Raw genomic sequence first — 17,812 nt, forward strand, 5'->3', positions numbered from 1 at the left:
AACATAATATCTACATGTAAGATGTAACACCATGGAGTATTCATAAAGTCACCCTTGTCTTAGACATTACTACAAAGAACGTAAAAGCTAAACACTGCCAGGTGGGGTTCATAAGTACTTCAATGAGTGACCAAGTAATAAAAAATACCTGGGTTTCTCTTTTTTAGTCAAGGATACGCGAAGCGTAGAAATGACTATTAGTAAGGGGCAAAATATGCAAATGTGTCACTCACTCGAATGTAAACTTTTGGCTGATAACAAGGAGAGCCTGAGTACGAGTTTCTCAAAGACCTTCAAAGTTGAGTGCAGCCGTTTTGGTTCATGTGTTTCCTTTTGTAAATGTGCAGTATTTTGCCGAGGGCTTTTGCTCACACGTAGATGAAAGCTGAGAGAGGTATTTATGACTGTGATCATGTATTGGTCACAACAAAATTTAAAATAAGCTTAAGCTTACTTCAAGCAAAAAATTCAAATTGCTTTATCTTTTAATTTTGTTGCTCTCCACCCTACATTTCTTCTGTATTCTATGCAGTTCGATCAAAGTGAGCATTTCTTCAGGAATGGTATACAAGTCAGCATCGACGGTCGAGTAAATATGCTCTAATATTTGATTGGATAGACAAATTAGCATCCAAGAGACTGTGTAGATCTACTTTTTGTGAGAGAGATTTACTTTCCAATCCTGTCAAACACAAGCCATATCAAAGAGGCATAGTGGCTGGTGATGTATGTACAATCTTATTTTTGGTCTGGAAACGAGATACGTGAACAACCATAATCAAAACTTGAAATACATATTAATTGTACCTGTCAACAATCGTTTTGAATATTTCTGCATTGCTAGTGAAATGAACACAAACAATTGCCAAGATAGGAATAAAAGAATGTGATTTCTGTTTCCAAGAAAGAAACTATTGTTATTTTTATTGTTTACATTACAATCTGCAATACCCTTTTTATTTTGTAATGCATCAAGCTGAGGGGACTCCCTATGGTTGACTCAAGGTGCACTTTTTATCAGGCGGGAGGTATGACAAAAAGGCAGGGATTTTAAACATGCATTACCAATTTATCCACAAATAGAGAAGTAATGGATCTACTGTAGATATGTGAAAGGGGTTTCAAGTTTAAAGCTACATGTATATGAAAGAGCAACTTTTCTGGAAAAAACACTATACAAAAGGGAAAGTATAATGACCTTGGGGCAGAGCCTCCTCATGAAAAACTTGGTTAGGTCCTTTCTCCCTCCCCCTGGGCATAGTGACACACGGGAGTTTGGATACTCTACTGATTTTAAGGTACCATTATATATCTCTGATGAGATCTAAAGCTGATCTTCAATAACTGAATGTTGTTGCATTTACAATTTGTAGGGTTCAATTCCAGGTGTGGCTTCAAATATTTCCCCTTGTCTGATATGTTCCTATATCACAAGGAAAGCACTGTATCTCATGTGATCGCCAAGGTTAAGCTCTGTTCAGCAGGGTTAATACTTGGATTGGTGGTCCACTAATTATACCCAGTATTGTAAAATTTCTCAGGATCTCTTTTTGTTCTTCCTTTTCAAAGATGTGACGATACTTCATTTGTGTTACATGATGTTACTTTATTTCAGTTGTCTTACATGAAGTGTGCTAGCCCAGATGTAAGCGTGCCAAAAATTTTAAAAAATGATACATCACACCTTGTTCGCTTGGAATTCAATGACTTTCAGGTTTAGATTGCAAATACAGAAGGAAACAGGAGACTAATAAGTTGACTTTGTGATTTTTTTACAGAACACAACAGCAGGGAATTTATACAAACCACAATGACAGCGAAAACGTCGCAAAACAGACAGTTTAAAGTTTAACTACCCCTGAATTTTTTATCCTTTAATGAAATCTACTAGTTTTCCCAATTACTTCAGTGAAAAATTATCTTGATTGATAAAATCCCTTCATTTCTACAGGCGTTTCAAGTTGTAATCTCTGCAACCAGGACTGTCCACAGTGGGATCTGGCTCGGGCTTGCCAGTTTAGCCCACCACACTGCAAGTCACAATCGACAATTTGCCGGCCCATTTGGCTTATAAAGATTAAAACCATGGCTGAAGAGTTAACTTACAGTTATTGACGAGTTTTAAAAGTGTTCATGAACACGCAAAAATTCACGGAAAAATTTGTGTTTTCACTTCGGTATTATATTGTCGACTGACCACATGTATACAAAGTCAATTACTGAATTAGTGTGTACAAACATAAACATTGTGAGTCATACAAATTTGCATTTTTCGTACTTAAGTAATTAAAAATCATTTGACAAGATCTTGGCAAAAGGTTCAGTGTGGTATCAGTTAAGAGCTACTGCCTATAAATATAGACCAAACACTGGCACAAGTCAAAAAATCAATTTTGCTCATTTTTTGCCCATAGAATGGCTTTAGCTAGAAAACAAACAGACTATAGCTAATTTCCACCAATACAAATTTTATAAAGGAAAAGAAAAAATTAATGTTCAAACAGTAAACATAAAAGTAATCAAAAAATAAAAATGAGATGATATGGAAATTTGAAAAAATTCTCTATGGAAGAAAAACAATCTTCAACTGAAACCCTCGCACATAATTTTTGGCAAAGTTTTCAGTTAAAAACTGATGACAAAGCTATCGATGGATCGAATCATACAACCACCATTATTGCATACAAAATAGTCTTTAATTTAGGAGAACTTGTTCGACTCCAAACGCAAAAGATTAGTTCATCGCTTTGGTAGCTATTCTGTTCACAATGGTCTGGCCTCTCATGAAATACCCTGGTCAGCAGAATTACCTCCCAAAAATTGTTTACGACCTATTGGCTGATTGACTCAGGGTGAGATGAAAGTCAAACACTCTGCTTGCCCATTAGGTAAGCTGTAATTTCATCTTATTAGCCTAAATCTCTGAGGAGCTAGCCCAAAATCCTGTTGATATTTATTAGTATAGTTAATTAACATTCGGCAGGTGCAAATGCTCTGCGTGGTATGTACCCGGTTGTACATATATAAGAGTTACTGGCTGGAAATATCGAGAATGGCTGGCCAGGTTAGAAAAATCGAAAATCCTGAAACTTTGCCTGAAGAACGCTTTTAGAGAGCCACTTTCGAAAATATTATTCCGATTTCCTTAGAATTTAAAGTATTTGAGAAATTCGCAAAAAATGGAAATATAGCTTTTTGCCTCATTAAATATGCAAAAAATATCTGGAAAATTGACAAAGTTCTCGGTATTCGCATTGAAACAATTTACAAAACTAGAACTCGAGGTAAACTTAGCATAAGCGCTTTACCTTTCTTTTATCTAACAATGGGAAGTTTTAAATTTTTCAAGCATTTTGAAGGATTCCGTCGACCCTCGAAGAATTGCGTTTTCAAGCCCCTATGAAGACAGCAAAAATTGCGTAGTTTTACGGGCTTAAAACACATCTTGGTATGTCTGATATGGAACTAAAACAAGCACTGTGCAAAAGAGGTTCACACAGGTAAAATGCAAAAGTTCGCGACAGTCTCTTCTCAAATTTGCATGATGCGGTATGTTCAAAGAACTCAATTGTCGAGCACCCTAGTCTGTTTTTTCCATTTGTGGGCCTTGCTTTGTGGGAAATATACAAAAAGATAGTTGATCCATGTCGTTATTACAACATTGCTTCATTATTTCACGCAAGATATGTATAGAAAAATCTGTAGAAAAAGCCCAAAATATAAGTTCAAAGTTACATAGATTAAACATGCTACATGTATCACACGACTGGCGTCACGTAAGAGATATTTTCAGTTAGCTCCAATTGGAATTCCTTGATTATTGAGGTTTAGACACTTGCTTATAATAGAAGCATATAGGGGTTTGTCTTTCCCGTCTATACACACTCTATTAGTCTGCAAATATTCGAAAGGAGACTGGTCTTTTAAAGTATTTTTTAACCATTGTGTAGGTTTGATCTTGATGGAAAATGGATTAATTAGATGCACTAAATGAAATGAAGAGGTTTTATTAATGTGATCCAGCCAGACCAAGGAAGCAGGTTTTCTTGAAAAATAGGTTAAGACTGTTTGATGTCTATCCCGCGATCTGACCTCGGTTGGAATTCGGCCTAGTCCAAACGTCATGCTTCTGCCATCCCGAACTCAAATAAATTTGGCCCGGCAGTGGCATTACAAAAAGCTATGAAAGATTCAAACGTCGAATTTAATTTAGTCGTGCAGAAGATCGGAAAAAGTCTGCTTTGCTGAAGACCTTTTTAAATGCTAGAAAGCAACTGCAGCTGATGCAGCAGGATATGAATTCACAGGGACGGCGGAGTCTTTTTTCAAGTGAAGGAAGGGGGGTGGGGGGAGGTGGGGGTCTTGAAAACGAGCGGTGCCAGTACAAGTTTGTAGAGGGGTCTAGGGGCATCCTCGGAAATGGTATTTTTGACATTCTCCATGGTGTAGTTCTTAAGAAAATCAACCTAGTGGGTGAACTATAAAATGACAGGTACTTTTAGTGCATTTGCAGCAATATATTTTGAAGGTATTGTGAGCTTGAGCCCTCCATGATATATCACGGCCTTAGCACTGACTGACCTGCGCTTTTACACAAGCCACCCCATGTGTGGGAAGGAAGTGCATGCTGTGGAAAGGTTAAAACTATGTAAACATGAAAAAGCTTCCTACGGATTTGGTACGAGGTTTTCATTTTCTTTGTTCTTCTTTAGTTATTCATTTGTACCTCATACTAAAACAAAATAAACTGTCATCGTGGTAAAAAGTGGAGGGGAAGGTGCGGGGGGACTTGAGCCTCCACCCCGGCTCCGCTGTCCTTGGTTAGGGGTGGCGAATGGTCCTTTAAAAACTCTGGGTCTCGCACAATTTTAGTCGAATTTGACAGGTCTCGCAGTCTTGTTTTTTAGCGGTTATGTGCGTCTCGCAGTCTCGATTTTTATATGAAGCTCTCTCGGAGTTTTGACTTTTTGCAATTGCAAGGTTAAGGGTTTCGAAGCTCCGATTCGTTTGTTTGTTTTAATAAATGACCTCTTCTCGTCACTTGATATTGAATTTCAATAAAGCAACTTTCAAATTTCCGAGAAAATGTTAATGCTAACTTCTGCCAAATTGTCTGAATTCCACAAAAGGCTGCAAAACTTACCGTAACATCATTTTGGCGCCAAAAAACAGTTATTTTGTTCTAGGATATCCTAATGTAGTGTGCTATAGTCGAATTTCTAGTTCCAGCTTGTTCGCAAAGGCTGGCCAAAAGGCTAAAAGGAGATTTATTTTGCCTGGTAAAATAAATGGTTTTTATGGTGCTTGTTATGACTCCGTTCTCACTTCCGCCTAAGGGGCCTCCGGGACTACGCACGGTTATGACATCACATGCCTCGATGCGTCTTCTCTCCCTTCATGTTGATTGAAGAAAGCATCGTGCTAGAATTTCATCCCCTCCTCCACCCTGTCTCCTCCGGTACATAGTCAGTCTTATTCTGGGGCTCGCCAGCAGTTTTCACCCTCACCTTTGTTGGGAACAAGGTCGTTTAAAGGGTTAGCTCTTCCTTAGGGATGAGTGATTGGCAAATAAATGCTGTACACTTTATTGATTCAATAAGCAGCCACTCACGTGGCCAAAAGTTTGCCAATCAAGGTGTGATCCTTTTTACCCACTTCCTCCGTTCTCATCAAACCAAGCTTGGCCTATGCAGTGCTCAAGCGCGGCTTTGTTAATAACATGCATCACAAAGGAGAATGAAGAAGCCACACACAACCCATGATAGCTCATGATGAAACCCACGAAGTCGAAGAACTTATCTGTTGTTCCCTGTGGAACTGTGTAAAGGCACAAGTATTTACGACAAAAGGTACCTTTGTAAGACTTCTGTACAAGCTCATTCTTGCTCATTCTTATAGCTCTCAACTAAATCTGGAGCTTGAATTTTAAGAGTCTGAGCCCCTCTTGCTCGCACTCAAAACACTTTGAAGTCTCGGTTTTGCAATCTAAAAAGTCAATATGCCTTGAGCTCACAAAGAATAGCGCTGGTCTCGCCGTCTTGTGCAGTCTGGCATTTACCATTCACCACCCCTCTTGTTCAGTTCGGCACGTGCATAGCAAGAGCATGCCATTTGAAGCCAAGTCACGCTACTGCCGTGCAGAATGGCATTAGGCCTGCCGTGCTATACATAGTCACGCCGACTTTAATTCAGCCTGCCGAACTGAGTGCATGCATGGTTTCAAACGTCGTGCTACTGCCGCGCTTGAGTCGAAGTTCTCGGTATTCGCATTGAAACAATTTACAAGACTAGAACACCGGGTAAACTAAGCATATTGAAAGCTTTTTATTAAATTAAATTTTGACAGGTTCCGTTGACTGTCAAAGAATTCAAGCCCCTATGGAAACAGAAAAAATTGCGTAATTTTACGGGCTTAAAAGGCGTTTTAGTCTACCCAATATATATAATCAGTATTTGGAACAAAAAATCTGGGCAGTAAGAACACGTGCCAGCAAACACAAACGTTTTTTAGGCTAGGTGAACTTTTTTGCATAATTGAAGTCTCTTCATAGAGTGACTACTCGATATATTTCTAACAGTGTTTTTTTGTCGTTGTTGGTGTCTTCAATTACTTAGCCTTAATAGTTTCCAAATAATAAAGAAAGAGGGAAAATCAATGGTTAAACTGACAACCGTTTACATAACATATTATCCCCTATCATATTTTTCGGCTCAATCCCTGTAAAAGGTGCCGCAAAAGCTCTCGCAGTGGACCTTTTGAAGATTAACCCCTAAAATGTACGACAGGGCCCCGTTATTTTTATATGAGTCTCCGCCTCCCCCACCCCCTTCCCGGGGGAATGAATAAAGTTTGCATGCCGGGTAGTGCGACTTGACTTCGGCGTGCTCTTATGTACCATGCTGAACTGAATTCATAGCCTGCATCAGCTGCTGTTGCTAATATTTGTAGCATTTAAAATGGCCTTCAGCAAAGCAAGGGTCTTCCGATCTTCTGCACGACTGATTGAACTCAACCTTTGGAATCACCGCTATTCTCTTCTCATTGCCACTGCCGGTGTCACAGTGATTTGGGTAACCCCGTGTTTTGGGTACCCCGTACCCAAATCCCTAGTGTTTTGGGTATCCCCAGTAGGGATACCCAAAACACTGAAAGCGTTAAATACCACAGACTGGGGCAAGTGAAATCATCCATAATTCTGCTCAAAAGCCATTTATATTCTTACGAAGCTTTGTCTCAATAAATAAAAGCTTTCTTAATCTTGATATAAACACATAACGTCGCTGACAATAGTCGCAATTTATAACAGACTTTCTGATCCGAGTCTGCATTTATAATGACGTACAAAACCGGATTCACGCACCAAAGTTCGTTGTATGAACATGCGGTTAATGCCTATCGATAACCCTTGAAATGCACGTCATTTTAAACAAGAAAGGTGCATTCGAAACCTCGGATAGTTCGGTGATTGAATAAAATCAATATGCGAGCAGGCACACTGAGATACGGCCATCACGCAATATGCAGGTCTCAAGCTGTGACTGAGCTCTGTGTATGTTGCCTGTCTGAAATAAACTTTGTCTCAGACTTGTTTATTTATCGCTCTTTCCTTGATTATCTCTCCTATTACTTCCCTTTCCAATGTGCCTGCTTGTTATTGTTTCTTTAATTCAGGGTAACCAAATCTAAAAGGCAAAGCAAACTTACAAAGAGGAAATATTCCACCGAGGAAAGGACTAGATCGAAATGCTGAAATGTAAGGGATACCCAAATCCCTAGTGATATGGGTATGCCTTTGTAGGGTGTTTGTTTGTTATTGTTTCTTTACTTCAAGTAGCCAAATCGACCAAAGATTAAAAAGGCAAAGCAAACTTTCAAAGACGAAAGGCGTTGAAGGGGGGGAAGGACAAGAAATGCAAAAAGTTAAGGGATACCCAAATCCCTAGTGATATGGGTATCCCCTTCTGGAGTGTTTCTTTGTCCTCGTTTCTTTAACTCAGGGTAGCCAAATCGACCGAAGATAAAAAAGCAACGCAAACTTACCAAGAGGAAAGTCATTCCAATGAGGAAACGACTAGAAATGCTAAAACGTAAGGGATACCCAAATCCCTAGTGATATGGGTATCCCCTTCCAATATGTTTATTTGTTATCGTTTCTTTAATTCAGGGTAGCCAAATCGACCGAAAATAAAAAAGCAATGCAAACTTGCAAAGACGAAAGTCATTCCAATGAGGAAAGGACTAGAAATGCTAAAACGTAAGGGATACCCAAATCCCTAGTGATATGGGTATCCCCTTCCAATATGTTTATTCGTTATCGTTTCTTTAATTCAGGGTAGCCAAATCAACCAAATATAAAAAAGGAAAGCAAAGTTCCAATGAGGAACAAGGACTAGATCAAAATGCTGAAATGTAAGGGATACTCAAATCCCTAGTGATATGGGTATCCCCTTCTTGACTGTTTGTTTGTTCTCTTGTTTTTTTCTTTAATTCAGGCAGGCAAATCCACCGAAGATTAAAAGAAAAAGAAAACTTACAAAGACGAAAGTCATTCCAATGAGGAAAGGACTAGATTGAAATGCCCAAATCCCTAGTGATATGTGTATTCCCTTCCAGAGTGTTTGTCTGTTATCATTTCTTTAATCCATGGTATAGCCAAATGAACCGAACATTAAAAGGCAAAGTAAACTTACAAAGACAAAGGTCATTCAAGTAAGGAAAGGACTAGAAATGCTAAACTGTAGGGGATACCCAAATTCCTAGTGATATGGGTATCCCCTTCCAGAGTGTTTGTTTGTTATTGTTTTTTGAATTCAGGGTAGCCAAATCGACCGAAGATAAAAAGGCAAAGAAAATTTACAAAGACCACCATTCAACAAGGAAATGATTGGAAATGTTAAAATGCAAGGGAGAGCTGAATATTTGGTATATGCAAATCTTTAGTGATACTAGTATCCCTGTCCAATACATGGCTGTGTACCAAGAACATTCCAAACGAGAATACAGCTTTACAAATCAGCAGTTTATTAGATACTCCATCTAATATAATTATCGTGTTTTTGAGACGCGCCCTATGAGAATATAATAGGCGTAAAGGGAAATAACTGGCTGTTAGGTTGACTATAATAACAAACAGAACATATAATCCAGTAGTCAATGTTGAAACTTGGCTTCATAATGTTACGGAAAGTACAAGAAATGACATGTCGTATACCATACGATCAAGCTCGTCTTTGGACATTTTTAAAAGCAATTGAAAACATATCTTCTTAAATCGCCTATGACTGTTTATAATTTTTGTAAATCTTAGTTACATGAGCTGTTTTATATTTTTGTATTTCTAGCACGTTTTATCCTTTTTATAAATCTTTGTTTTAGTTTGTGAGCTTCTTTTTGTATGTAAAGCGCTTTTGAATATTTCATAGTATTAGCGCTATATAAATGTATAATTATTATTGTTATCGTTATCGTTATCACTATCGCTATCGCTATCGTTATCATTATCGTTATTGTTATGGTTATTGTTATGGTATCCTAAGTTGACCGATCATACCCATATTTTCAGTGACATGTTATGGGTAAGGATAGGAAATTTCTAGTTTCACTTCATAATATTGCCTGAATACGGTAATTTTTTCAACCATTTTTACTGATATTATGGAATCTTTGTGTCCTCTGCAGCACAGAGACAGTTGTGTACTTACTATCAGATTGGAGTCTCGGCAAACCCATAGTCAAAATCGAGTTCACAAGAAGGAGAAATAAAATCACTTTTTAAACCGACGCAGTGTTTCACTGGTTACATATGTCATATGGTGGGTGATCATTTTCACCGTTGGGCCAGCAACTGTCTTTCTGTCCCATCTCAAGTGCTTCGGGAAGCGACAAGCTAATTGTTCTTCCAAGTTTTAAATTAAAGTTTTAAGTTTTTTCTTCTTCTCTTTTTACAATATTCAAAGTTTTTGCAAAATTTTCGCAAAACTAGCTTTTTGTTTTTGGAAAACTCTGCTGGATATTTCTGGCTTAGGGTTAGGGTTCGCATTTCTGTTTTCTTTCCCCCCTCCCTCCAACGCCTTTTGTCTTTGAAAGTTTGCTTTGCCTTTTAAATCTTTGGTGGATTTGGCTACCTAAATTAAAGCAACGATAACAAACAAAGACTCTAGGAAGGGATACCCATATCACTAGGGATTTGGGTACCCCTTACAATTTAGCATTTCTAGTCTTTTTTTCTCCCTTGAATGAATTTCGTCTTTGTAAGTTTTCTTTTCCTTTTAACCTTCGGTTCATTAGGCTACCCTGAATTAAAGAAACGAGGACAAACAAACACTCCAGAAGGGAATACCCATATCACTAGGGATTTGGGTATCCCCTACAATTTAGCATTTCTAGTCCGTTTCTCTCTTGATTGACTTTTGACTTTGCAAGTTTGCTTTGCCTTTCTATCTTTGGTCGATTTGGCTACCCTGAATTAAATAATTGCAAACCAACACTTCAGAAGGAGATACCCAAATCACTAGGGATTTGGGTATCCTACTTTTACTTATTTCCCCCTGTCCAAAGATTTAAGCCTTGTCTACTTTATTTATATTTATTTTGGATTTCTTCCCAAAACCAAAAGAAACCCTCGTTAAATGGCATAGAGAAATGTTTGCCGGCAACATCTAATAGGTCGGATGGTCAAGGAAAGAGCGATAAATAAACAAGTCTACGACAAATTTTATTTCAGACAGGCAATTAACATACACAGAGGTCAGTCACGGCTTGAGACCAGTGTGCATATTGCGTGATGGCCGTATCTCAGTGTGTTCATTTGCATATTGATTAAATTTATTTGCCGAACCATACCAGGTTTAGAATGTGCCTTTCTTGTTTAAAATAACAGCATTTCAAGGGTTATCGATAGTCACCAAGCGCATGTTCATACAAGGAACTTTGGCACGTGAATCTGGTTCTGTATGTCGTTATACTGTGGACTTGGATCAGTCAGTCTGTTCTAAATTGCGACTATTTTCAGCGACATATTGTCTTTACATCAAGTAAAATAACGCTTTCATTATTGAGAAAAAAGCTTAGTAAGAAGATAATTGGGTTTTGAGCAGACTTGTGGATGATTTCACTTGCCCCAGTTTTAAGCTTTCAGTGTTTTGGGTACCCAAAACACTAGGGATTTGGGTACGGGGGTACCCAAAACTCAGGGATACCCAAATCACTGTGACACCGGGACAAATTTATTTGAGGTCGGCAAGGCAGAAACGCGACGTTTGGACTAGGCCGAATTCCAACCGAGGTCAGATCGCGGGGTCGATTTCAAACAATCTTACTCTATTTTTCAAGAAAACTTGCTTCCTTGGTCTGGCTGGATCACGTTAATAAAACCTCTTCGCTTCATTTCGTGTATTTAATTAATTTGTTTTCCATCAAGATCAAAATCAAGGCACATGCTAAAATTTACTTTAAAAGACCAATCTCCTTTCGAATATTTGCAGACTAATCGAGTGTATATAAGCGGGAAAGACAAACCCTGATATGTCTCTATTATAAGCAAGTGTCTAAACCTCAATAATCTAGTAATTCCAATTGGAGCTAACTGAAAATAAATATTACATGACGCCAGTCACGTAATACATGTAGCGTGTTTAGTCTATGTGACTTTGAACTTATATTTTGGGCTTTTTCTATAGTTTTATGTACCTTGTGTGAAATAATGAAGCAATGTTGTAATAACGACATGGATCAACTGTCTTTTTGTATATTTCCCACAAAGCATGGCCCACAAATGGAACAAAAACAGACAAGAGTGCTCAACGATAGAGTTCTTTGAAAATACTGCATTATGCAAATTTGAGAAGAAACTGTCGTGAACTTCTGCATTTTACCTGTGTGAACCTGAATTGCCCAGAAATTTTTTTCCATATTATTATAGTAGAAGCGACACTCTTGCACAGTACTTGTTTTAGTTCCATATCGGACATACCAAGATGCGTTCTAAGCCAGTAAAACTACACAATTTTCGCCGTTTTCATAGGGGCTTGAAAACGCAATTCTTTGACGTTCGACGAAACCCTTCAAAATGTTTGAAAAATTTAAAACTTCCTATTGTTAGATAAAAGAAAGGTAAAGCTCTTATGCTAAGTTTACCCCAAGTTCTAGTTTTGGAAATTGTTTCAATGTGAATACCAAGAACTTTGTCAATTTTCTAGATATTTTTTGCATATTTAATGAGGCAAAAAGCTATATTTTCATTTTTTGTGAATTTCTCAAATACTTTAAATTCTAAGGAAATTGGAATAATATTTTCGAAAGTGGCTCCCTAAAAACATTCTTCAGGCAAAGTTTCAGGATTTTCGATTTTTTCTAACCTGGCCAGCCATTCTCAATATTTCCGGTCAGTGACTCATAAGTTGTCTGTAATTGAAAGGCCGCGTGCAAGAACGTCCCTAGATTTTTCGGCCATTTTTGAAAGTGCGTAAAACTAGCTGAATTTTGGCATGTGGGCTTCGTTCTCCCTGAGAAACATTGCTCTGAAGTTTTTTTCGTTGGGTTGCTTTTCGTTCTCGAGAAATAACGTATGCAAAACAGGCCCACAGGTTGGAAAAACCGAGTTGTTTATTGCATACGCACTATCTCGAGAACGAAGCGAACTTTAGCGCGAAAACTACGGGACATTGCTTAACATACCTGAACGAAACTGCATGCGAAATTTGGAGCGTTTTCGACAAAGTTCACCTTTGATTAAAATACCTGACGGCCTTTTCCCGCCGAGTCCTTCAAATAAATGAAGCCGGGCCTTTGTTATGATAAACAGAGCCGATCCTTTGTTATAATAGCCAAGCCAAGCCTTTGTTATAAGTCGAAGTCTCGCCTCGGTTTATTATAACAAAGGATCGGCCCGCTGCGACCGCAAGGACTTTGATTTTACTTAGAAACCAGCAAAATGTCAATTTCACGCCGGTTATATAAGCTCAAATTTGTTGATTTCAGGTCAAAAGTGCTTAAAATGTTGACTCATGTTAACGCGCGACGGCAAGGATGTTGATTTCTCTTAGAAAGCAGCAAAATGTCAATTTTACGCCATGTAAAAGCTCAAAAATGTCGATTTTAGGTCAAAAAAGGTTTAAATGTTGATTTCATGTTAACCCATGACGGTAGGGATGTTGATTTCACTTAGAAAACAGCAAAATGTTAATTTTACGCAGCGTATAAACTCAAAAATGTTGATTTCAGGTCTAAATAGGTAAAAATGCTGATTTCACGTTAACGCGTGACGGCAAGGATGTTGATTTCACTTAGGAAACGGCAAAATGTTAATTTCGCACAGCGTATAAGCTCAAAAATGTTGATTTCAGGTCTAAATAGGTAAAAATGCTGATTTCACGTTAACCCGTGACAGTAGGGATGTTGATTTCACTTAGAAAACAGCAAAATGTTAATTTCACGCAACGTATAAGCTCAAAAATGTTAATTTCAGGTCTAAATAGGTAAAAACGCTGATTTCACGTTAACACGTGACGGCAAGGATGTTGATTTCACTTAGAAAACAGCAAAATGTTAACTTCACGCAGCGTATAAGCTCAAAAATGTTGATTTCAGGTCTAAATAGGTAAAAATGCTGATTTCACCTTAACGCGTGACGGCAAGGATGTTGATTTCACTTAGGAAACGGCAAAATGTTAATTTCACGCAGCGTATAAGCTCAAAAATGTTGATTTCAGGTCTAAATAGGTAAAAATGCTGATTTCACGTTAACGCGTGACGGCAAGGATGTTGATTTCACTTAGAAAACAGCAAAATGTTAATTTCACGCAATGTATAAGCTAAAAATTGTTGATCTTGGGTCTAAATAGCTAAAAATGTTGATTTCACGTTAACGTGTGACGGCAAGGATGTTGATTTCACTTAGAAAACAGCAACATGTTAATTTCACACAACTTATAAGCTCAAAAATGTTGATCTCAGGTCTAAATAGGTAAAAATGCTGATTTCACGTTAACGCGTGACGGCAAGGATGTTGATTTCACTTAGAAAACGGCAAAATGTTAATTTCATGCAACTTATAAGCTAAAAATTGTTAATTTCAGGTCTAAATACGTAAAAATGTTGATTTCACGTAACGAGTGACGGAAAGGATGTCAATTTCACACAACGTATAAGTTCAAAAATGTTGATTTTAGGTTTAAATAGGTAAAATATGGCGGCTGGAAAATAGTGTTAACATCTGGAACTTACTTTGGTTATCTGGGACAATGATTATCTGCACTGAACAAATAAACATCAAATAAGCACTTTTCCAAATACAGCAACGTCTTAAATGGCTAAAAATCACGAGATAAATACATATTTTTCGACAAACGCGATCGTAGCTTTATGTCACGCACCGCCTAACAGATTAACAAATTAACCCTTCTGCGCAACGTACGGGTCTCCATACATCTGCATGTCCGCTGATCCCAGAAGTTCAAAACACTACAAATCATGCCAATATGAAATAAAATCAACACAACCTGGATCACAGATCTATGTTACAATCGATCGCTACTTGTTGGCCATTATCACCTTTAAATGAAAAAAGCCGACACAATCTAGTTACCAGTTCGAAAAACGCGAGCAGAACGTGATCGCAATGCATGCCGGGAAGGGTCTTTACACCTCGTGCATGGGAAAACATGGCAGTTGATACAAGACAAATTTTATCACTCAAAAACCAGTTCTTGCCTTCCAAACTTTGACACTAGCAATGCTTGGCAAATGGGCCACAACTCACGAGAGGGTATTTTTCTTGGGCAAGAACTGCTCTTGGACTTTGCTGCCTTGCTCGATCTGACTTCAAACGCTGATAACACGATTACGGTATATCAGCTACCTTCGAAGTTTCAGAACACATTTTGATTCTTTAAAACGTGCTGACGACTTACGGGTTTATTGAGGCTTTATGATGCCTCTCAACCACCAGGCAGGCACACAAGGTACTTTAACACTATGCTTAAGATATTAGTTGACAGAGCTCTAATGCGGCACATCTCTTTTTCGTTCGATGGTATTTCGTTTGCCGCTCGATCGATTCATGTGTTGTGTTTATGTCACAATAACCGATGTAACCAATCTGTTCCCAGATTTCCGCTCTATATACTATTTTCCTTTGACTTTAAGACAGCTAAGATTCAGTGGAATACACTATAAACAGTCTGCCTGTTTGCTGTTCAACAAAATCATAAGGTTTCTTTTGTTTTTTTGTTCAACAAAAGATCTCCAAAAGATGCCGCTTGGAAAACTGAGCTTTTTGCATACGTTATTTCTCGAGAACGAAGAGCGCCCCAGCCAAAAAAAATTCAGAGCAATGTTTCTCAGGTACAACGAAGCCTACATGCCAAAATTCAGCTATTTTTGAGCACTTTCAAAATGGCCAAAAAATCTAGGGGACGTTCTTGCACGCGGCCTTTCAATTTATACGTGTGTCAGTTGCATCAGATCTTGGCTGCTATCAAGATGTCTTCAAGGAGCTCAATTAAAGTTATTTAATGTTACATGGTGTCAGAAGTGGCTTCGATTCATGGCTTTTCTTCACATGCTTCCGGCACCTCACTCTCTTGAAATTAATGACTCCAATGTCACTGAAAAATGGAGCGAGTGGAAGGAGATGTGGGAGCATTACAGGATCGCTTCAAAAAAAACAAAGAAGGAGACATTCAAGTAGCCGGGCTAGAAGATAGAAGATAGAAGCGGATTTCTAGATGTACTTTGATTTCAGGTTGAGGTGAACATTTTTCAAAGTGAGAAATCTAGTATCCGGGTCACCATGGTCCTAAAGCTGACTGTGTCCCTTTAATGGTAACATTCAATAGAAAACTTGGTTTGCTTGAAGAACATAACCAGGAGCGATCGGTGCAGTTATCTAATAGATAAAGTCACCTAGTTAATCATAAATGATAAATAAATCAAATTTAAACTTAGTTTTGAAGGATTTGTATTAAAAATCTTCACAGTATGCTAATAAATTTTATTATGCTAATTAATTATGCTAATCAATTATGCAAATTAATGTCCGGTCAAATTGATGAGATGTCCGACCAAAATGAAGATTTGAAAGGACACATGTCCTGTTAGAGAAGAAAAATGATTTCCAGCTCTGCATGTGGTGTCAAGCTTGCACTCGAAAAACTTCAGCCGTGCTTGGAGGAAGTTCCCTTAATTGGCCACTACACCACCAAGTTTGGTCTGAAAACTCATCCTGAGAAAGTACGAGCTGTCCTTGAGATGCCACACCCAACTGATGTAAAGAGTTTACTGCTTTTTAATGGAACTGCTCTGTACTTGGGTAAATTCCTACCTGGTCTTTCTGATATGGCCCACCCACTTCGCCAACTGACTCATAAAGATGCTGAGTCGGTCTGGTCTGAAACATAAGAGAAAGCATGGAGTGATATCAAGACTGCCATCTCACAAAGCCCCTGTTCTGTGCTTTTACAGCCCGCAAGATGAGGCTACCCTCCAATGCGACGTTTCTGACACAGGGCTGGGAGCCGCTTTGCTTCAGTTTCAGCAACCAGTGAGTTTTGCATCCAGAGGCCTTACCCAAACTGAGATCAGGTATGCTCAAATCAAGAAGGAGCTCCTGGCCATTGTGTTTGCATGTGAGAAGTTTGACAAGAACATCTTTGGGCATGATGTCGTGCATGTGGAGACCGATCATAAGCCTCTGGAAGAAACCTTTAAGAAGAGTTTTTGTGATGCTCTGGCAAGGCTTTAGCAGATGCTATTGCGACTTCAACACTACAATCTCGCGGTCAGGTACAAGAAGGGTCCCGTCACGTTCATCATGGATACACTCAGTCGTGCATATCTCAGAGAAACATTGCCTTCAGAAGAAGTGAAATCTAGTGAGCTTGTAGATCACACTGAGAAACACACATGTATAATGGGAGTTTTGGGACTGGGCCTGTTCCCAAAACCCCCATTATACATGTGTGTTATACTGCCGGGATCGGCCTTGTCTGCCCCGGAATTGACATTGCCCGCTGCCGCCAAGAGTGGTCCTAGATTTATTTTCCAATTGAACAAGCTGCCTGCCTTGGTATAAAGCAACCATGGCCGTGTCAAGATTTTCACTATGTCGAATTTGGCTACGGAAAAAAAAGTGCATTTGTTTGGATAGTGTGATTATAAATCGACAGCAGCTGCTTGACAACATAGAATTTGTGTTAAAGTTTCAAAAGCAAAAGATTTCCCCATTCGATTTGTGTCATTTGTGTGTACAAAAGTGCAAGAAGGGGAATATTGGGCTAAAACAGTAATGGAGTTTTGGTTTGACTATTGAATTAAACACGCCGCAGAGCAAGAGATGTAAGATGGCCGCCATCCACACCCATGAGGAACTGAGAGCCGATTTTGCCGAAAGGTGGAACGAGATAAATAAGCCCTCAAAGAAACATAGACCCGCTTGGAAAAGCTGCAAGATTCTAACAAACTTTTAAGAAGTTTTGCCGCCTTTGGAACGGGCTTTTTGTCTGCGAGGATAGCGATCGCTGTGATGAGGCTAGCTTTTGCCCTTGGCAAAAAAGAAAGCAATTGAAGATTGGCAGAAGAAGAGGGCCAGTTGATCAAAGCCAAAACAAGCCAAAACTTTTCAAATCCACAAAGGAAAGAAAATATTGGTAGTGTGGCATGCCGCCCATTGATCAAAAATGTTCATTATCTTTACCCGCTGATGTTGTTGACGAGATGAAACGAATGAACCCACAAGAGGTTGCCAATATTCTCTTGTCAAAAAAAATGTAAAAAGGTCTGAGCGAGTAATATTTGCCCTGGGGCAATCAGCTG

The 17,812-nt window shown here is 38.7% G+C and overlaps 1 protein-coding gene across 3 annotated transcripts in view; it reads right to left on the reverse strand.

The window, feature by feature from the left end:
- LOC110057937 (ubiquitin conjugation factor E4 B-like) overlaps window positions 1-17,812 on the reverse strand; it is a 320,893-nt gene that overhangs the window by 160,463 nt on the left and 142,618 nt on the right. For 2 of the 3 annotated variants that reach the window (XM_089283778.1, XM_089283776.1), the window contains exon 11: window positions 16,323-16,388. The exons of the other annotated variant lie outside the window; for it this stretch is intronic. In XM_089283778.1, the coding sequence (XP_089139904.1) occupies window positions 16,323-16,388 (66 nt within the window). The remainder of the gene's footprint in view (window positions 1-16,322; window positions 16,389-17,812) is intronic. 3 annotated transcript variants of the gene reach the window in all.

Source organism: Orbicella faveolata, unplaced genomic scaffold (assembly GCF_042242905.1).
Source record: "Orbicella faveolata isolate gen_17 unplaced genomic scaffold, um_ofav_v1 contig_12, whole genome shotgun sequence".
Classification (NCBI taxonomy): Eukaryota; Metazoa; Cnidaria; class Anthozoa; order Scleractinia; family Merulinidae; genus Orbicella; species Orbicella faveolata.